General features: G+C 41.4%; 1 protein-coding gene across 1 annotated transcript in view; it reads left to right on the top strand.

Annotated features, from left to right (window-relative positions):
- Positions 1-465: 465 nt before the first annotated feature.
- The window catches only part of FMO5 (flavin containing monooxygenase 5), a 44,944-nt gene continuing 38,725 nt past the window's right edge, over positions 466-6,684 (top strand). The window contains exons 1-2 of the mRNA XM_010833232.1: positions 466-908; positions 1,010-1,184. Coding sequence (XP_010831534.1) covers positions 1,050-1,184 — 135 coding nt within the window. The 5' untranslated portion in view covers positions 466-908; positions 1,010-1,049. The remainder of the gene's footprint in view (positions 909-1,009; positions 1,185-6,684) is intronic.

Below are 6,684 nucleotides of genomic sequence, written 5' to 3'. Positions count from 1 at the left end.
TCCAATACTTTGGTCACCTGATGCAAAGAGCCGACTCATTAGAAAAGACCCCGATGCTTCGAAAGATTGAAGGAAAGAGGAGAAGGAGATGACAGAGGGTGAGATGGTTGGATGGCGTCACTGACTCAATGGACATGAGTTTGAGCAAGCTCTGGGAGATAGTGAAAGACAGGGAAACCTGGGGTGCTGCAGTCCACGGGGTAGCAAAGAGTCAAATACGACTGAGTGACTGAATAACAAGCATAGAACCAAAGACCCAATTTGGGGGGTTGAGACCAAAAGGTGGACAAGGGGGCCCTGAAGTGGTTTATCAGATCTCCCGAGAGACAGATGTTCTCCACTTAAGCTTTTGGAGCAAGACTTGCTTGGTGGTGGTGTTGACAGTTTCCCTTCGCCAGGAGGCGTCTATCACTTTAAGATAAACACCAGGAAGTTAAAAGTGAATGGGAGAGGCGAGTGACGGAAATTCCGGCTGCTTGGATCTCCCCCTGAGAGTATTTGAGAGTTCGAGCATCTGCAGCTGAAAAACCGAGAGGTTGTAGGGTTAATCCTTCCTGCTTAAAGCGGGTTGGCCACTTTTTATTCTCTCAGCTGGGGAAAAGGTTGCGGCTGAGTGGGCGGGGTTTTGGCTGACAGGTGTGGAGCCGAACAGCCCCGCCCCATTGGCTATTGCTGATGTTGGTATTTTGTTGCTTTATATATCTTCGAAAAGAGCCAAAATTGCACTGTGCTCCAGATCGCAGCTGTAGGATCTGCTGGTGTTGAGGCAAAGGCATTGAGTTCGGGTATCCCAGCTGACCTCTCAGCTCTGTGTCTCAGGTCTGGGTCTTGCAGCCGCAGGGCTCTCCCATCCAAGGTGTAATAATTCCCTGTGGCTAGGAGGACACTGGTATCTGGCTTCCTCGAAGGTATCTGCTCTTTCAGCCTTTATTATTGATGCCACGGCCAAGTCTTACCGAAGGATGTTAATTGATGTGTGTTTTCTATCTTTTGTCATCCTTTCTTTCAGACAGGTTACACTGACCCAGCCCCGAAGATCTCTGGAGACCATGGCCAAGCAAAGAATTGCTGTGATTGGGGCAGGTGTGAGTGGGCTCACGTCTATCAAGTGCTGCCTGGAAGAAGGCTTGGAGCCCCTCTGCTTTGAAAGGTCTGATGACATCGGAGGGCTGTGGCGGTTCCAGGTAAATCTCTTGGTTCCTTAATACTTGGAACTCTGGTTGTAACTAGGTGCAAAAGATATTTTATCTTGTGTCAGGAAATATGATGGGCTTCATAGTGATTCAGCCTGCTAGACTTCAGTTTGCTGATCCCTTCTCAGGTTCTATGCAGGTTCCTCTTTCCCAAGGCTGGCAGCAAAAATGGGGCAGAGATATCACTTTTTTTTTCCTTTACTGATGACTATGAAAATGGCACAGAGATCATTTTCATTTACAGATCTTCCTTGATTGACAATGAAATTACATCTTGATAAGCCCATCATAAATTGAAAATATCCTAAGCTTAAAATACATTTAATACACCTAACTTGGTAAAGAACCTGCTTGCTATGCAGGAGACTGCCTACAATGCAAGAGCCCACCTGCAATGCAGGAGAGGCAGGATTGATCCTTGGGTTGGGAAGATCCCCTGGAGAAAGAAATGTCAATCCACTCCAGTACTCTTGCCTGGGAAATCCCATGGACAGAGGATACTGGTGGGCTACAGTCCATGGGGTTGCAAGAGTTGGACACGACTTAGTGACTAAACCACCCCCTAACACCATAGCTGCACCTAACCTGTCTTAAATGTGCTCAAAGCACTCACTTTAGCCTACACTGGCAAAATCGTCTCACACAAAGCCTATTTCATAATAAAGTGTTGAATATTTTATAATTTATTGAATACTGTACTGAACATGAAAACTAGAACGGTTGTAAACTGATCAGTTGTTTACCCTCCTGATCTGTGACTGGGTGGAAGCTGCCACTGCCCAGCAGCACCAGAGTATGGTACAAAATATTGCTAACCCAGGAAAAGATTAAAATTCAAAATTTGAAATATGGTGTCTATTGAATGAATATTGCTTTTAAACTATTGTAAAGTAAAAAAAAAATCACAAGTTGAATCATGGTAAGTAAGTTGAGGAGTGTCTAATAAGTTTTGCTGCTATCTGGAAGAGGGCAACAATCTCCATGGTGGCAGGGTGTAACAAAACGACAATATGTGAAGTGGCTAGAAAATTTAGAGTGGTTACTCTTGGTCTGCATTAATCAGTAAGTGATCTAGAATATAGTTTACAGCTCCTAGGAATTCCTCTTTTCAGTCTCTTCTAATCTTACTGTTTTTTGTTTGTTTATTCCTTCCTTCCTTCCTTTTAAAAAATTCTAGTAACTTTAAACAATTCTCTAATAATTCCAGTCCCTGAATAGGATATAAAATCTGGCCTAAAAGAATCAAAAAATTCTTTGAACTTTTTCTTTGCTTGAGAAATCAAATCAGTAGTCATATCTTCAGAGGAGGGCAGATAGCATGTGCAACTAGATTGTCTTGTCCTTGCACAGATAAAGTTGTTGCTTTAATAAGCACACCCAGCCCTGCAACTAACATATTAAAGTATCATCTAACTTAAATGATAGTTAAGCTTATTATATGTTAAAGAATATCAACCTCTTTAACTTCCTCCAAAGCAACATCCATTGGGTTTACTTCTAAACTCACTTTTTAAAGCCAGTGTTTCATATTTCATAAAGACAAACAGTGTTTGCCAGTTACTTAAAAGTGGTTTCACAGCATTCCTTAGTTGAACAACAGTGCCACTGTTTTGCTTCTTGCCTCTGTCTTAGCGACTAACTCTGACAATAGTTCTTATTCAGATCTAGGGGGAATACCCCTTAGCACACAACCCATGCCTCGGTCATAATCAGTCTTGCACGTGGACTGAAAAGACTGTTAATTAATATTTTGTAATCAATAGAAAATTTTACTTTAGAAACCCAGCCACAACATAGTGTAGAGTTTAAGAGCATAGTCTGGGTTCAAATCCTGTGTCTGCACCTACTAGCATTACTGTGACTTTGGAGAAAATCATTAAACCTCTCTGTACCTCTATGTTATCATCTTTAAGAAGGAGATACCCACTTCACAGAGTTATTGTGGAGGTTAAGTGAATAATTATGTCATCACTAATAACAGTGGCACAATAAGTGCTACACACCAGTTGTTATTCAGTAGGCCAAATGTGGGGCCCACACAACTGAGCGACTGAACTGAACTGAAGCCTCCTAGGCAACTACTGATCACTTAAGAAATCGGTTGAAGGTTCACCATCCTACCCGATTATCAGGTTTCTAGCTTTTATCTCCGAAGTGGCTTAAACTTCTTCTCTGTTAAAAACTCAACTTGAAGTTTGTTCTAATGATACTCTTGGCAAAATTTCAATACCTTATAAACTGCTTACTTGAAAATAAATAAGCTATATTTCATCGTAATGCTCTGACTTCTGTTAAGACAGACCACATCTGGGTCTATTATATATAACACATATTTTTACATATATTATATGCACACACATACACACCACTATAATTCTAGAGCCAAAGGCCATGCCTGGCATGTATTAGGCACCAAACATACTTGCATTTTATAAATGAATCCTTGAAATGGAAAATTTCTTGGGTGGCTGCTTAGACTGCTTATGGAAATAGACCTTCATTCTCATATATCCCAGTTACACAACTGTGAAGACTGAGGCATTATAAACATTTGTTAATTGCAGATTAAGCATGTTTCACATGTTGATGCTGGTTTCCTCAAATATTCCTTTGAGATCTGCTTTTCTTTTACCTCCTTGCTTGTTATTTGGAGCCTTCTCCCCCACCCTACCCCCCTTCACATTTTTATAATTTCATTGGGGGTTTCATATATAAGATCATCCCAAAGTGAAGTCGCTCAGTCGTGTCCGACTCTTAGCAACCCCATGGACTGCAGCCTACCAGGCTCCTCCACCCATGGGATTTTCCAGGCAAGAATACTGGAGTGGGTTGCCATTTCCTTCTCCTGATCATCCCAAGCACACTGGAATTCCACTGTTGCTACGAGGTGTCCAATAAGTCACTGGGGACTCAGGGCTTCCATTTTCTTTCTTGTAATAGGTCTCAGGGATTCAGTATGTATGCCTTTCTTCTTGACCTCTTCATTAATGTTAGATCAGACTGAGGGTGAAACATAGGTAGTGATGTGAGACATATTGCTTTAATGTTCATTACTACAGTATTACTTTATAAACAAAGTGGCTTAAAATGATAAATCGCTTGGGAAATGTTGAGGTTTTAATAAGTATGCAATGCTGTAGAATAATTTTTAATTTTAGTTAAATTTAGTTTAATTTTGGAGAAGGCAATGGCACCCCACTCCAGTACTCTTGCCTGGAAAATCCCATGGACGGAAGAGCCTGGTAGGCTGCAGTCCATGGGGTCGCTAGGAATCAGACACGACTGAGCGACTTCACTTTCACTTTTCACTTTCATGCATTGGAGAAGGAAATGGCAACCCACTCCAGTGTTCTTGCCTGGAGAATCCCAGGGACGGGGGAGCCTGGTGGGCTGCTGTCTCTGGGGTCACACAGAGTTGGACACGACTGAAGTGACTTAGCAGCAGCAGCAGTTTAATTTTAGTTAAATTTTTAAAATCTCAATGTATACCATAGCAATGCTTCTCAAACTTGAAAATGAAAATGAATCACTGGAGATTTTGCTAAAATGTACATTCTGATTCATTAATCTGGGGGTGGTGCTAAGATGCTATATTTCAAATAAGCCCCCAAGTGATGTTGATCCTGCTGATTATTACATTTTGAGTAGTAAAATTCTAAAGTGTATATGTTATACAAAGGTACCATATTGATACAATATAATGTAAAGTAAGGCATATTTAATACATTTTGATTTAAAATATAAAATTAAGTGATAACCACTCTTAGATGGATAGATCTTTTAAATTCTTAAATATATCTCCCTCCGAAAAAGACAACTGAATGGATACAAAAGTACTTAGAAGGTTAACTATAGAGCAGTGGCTGTTAACTTCGGCTGCACACTGAGCAATCACCTGGGAACTTTAATAAACTTTAGCAAATACTGCTATCAGCCCATCCAGATTCTGGCTTTATTGGCCTGGAGTGCCAATAAAACTTTCCACTAGTTATTTCTAATGCCCAACCAACATGAAAACCTTTGGCCTTCAGCCTTTACCCCTGCTTTCCCACATGATAAATGAGGATGACATTGCATCTTTAAAACAAAATCAATAATGGTTTATTAAATAAACATTTCTGGACCTCAGACTATATTAGACGATGGGGAAACAGAATTATATAACCTCCTGCCTCTGCCCTTAGATATTTTGCAATTTAGCTAAGAATGTGAGGAGAAAGGACTTCTGAGGTGGATGGGATAAACTCTGGTTCCCTGAGCCTTCTAGGGCCAGCACATGACCTCATATCAGTAGATTTCAACCTTATCTACATATTAGACAGGCAGTAATTAAAACAGGGTCTCTGGGAGAAGGGACCAGGCATTAGTATTTTAGAGTTCCCCATGTGATCCCTGTGTGAAGACAACATTGAGAACAGTCCTAAGACAGCTGGGGTCCAATGGGATTCTGAGAGTCTGTCAAAGGAACAGAAGGTCCACACTGTTCTCATTCCTCCCACTGAAGGTAAGTCATTTTTCTCCGTTCTTCTGCCCTTACTAATGCCTCCAATCCCTTCAGTTTAAATTACATTACCCTATGTCCCCATTATTTTTTTTTCACATGACTTTCCTATTCAATGCAAGTCATGTGCTTAGGCAGGAAATATGATCAAGGTATGTCTGTATAGGGAAGATTATTCACTGATAGTAGAAAATACTAAAATGCGGGAGTAGAAGCTCCTTTTTCTACTCACTGACCTGATACTGCTCTGCCCTCACTTATAAAGTAGTGAGCTGACAGTAATAAGCACTACGAAGGATCTAATGGGGTGTTTAGAAGGGCTTGAAGGTTTTTGTGGACATACAATATTTCATTGTCTTAATTATTTGAAAATTAATACAAATATATGATTATTGTCACATATAATGGGTAAGATCTGTGATTCATTTAGCTCAGTGACCCCCAACAGACCTGCTGTGGAAAGCATTGGTCTACTCCTTCTATATGGAAACTTCGAACCTTTGGAAAACAAGGACAGACGTGTATTTTTTAGCATTAAGATCGGGAGGTTTTTTGTTTTGTTTTGTTTTTTTATTTTGGCAGCTCTGGATCTTGGTTGCAGCATGCAGAATCTTTAGTTGCAGCATGAGAACTATTAGATGTGGCATGTGGGATCTAGTTTCCTAACCAGGGATCGAACCCACGTCCTCTGCTTTGGTACAGTGTGGAGTTTTAGCCGCTGGACCACCAGGGAAGTCCCTGCGGCGGCTGCTTCTGCTGCTGCTGCTGCTGCTAAGTCGCTTCAGTCATGTCCGACTCTGTGCAACCCCATAGATGGCAGCCCACCAGGCTCCCCCGTCCCTGGGATTCTCCAGGCAAGAACACTGGAGTGGATTGCCATTTCCTTCTCCAATGCATGAAAGTGAAAGTGAAGTTGCTCAGTCGTGTCCGACTCTTAGCGATCCCATGGACTGCAGCCTACCAGCTCTTCCATCCCTGGGATTCTCCAGG

This window comes from Bison bison, unplaced genomic scaffold, assembly GCF_000754665.1.
Source record: "Bison bison bison isolate TAMUID 2011002044 unplaced genomic scaffold, Bison_UMD1.0 scf7180017863325, whole genome shotgun sequence".
NCBI classification, from domain to species: Eukaryota; Metazoa; Chordata; class Mammalia; order Artiodactyla; family Bovidae; genus Bison; species Bison bison.
Note: the sequence above shows the minus strand (reverse complement) of the source record. Positions and strands in the feature narration are given on the sequence as shown.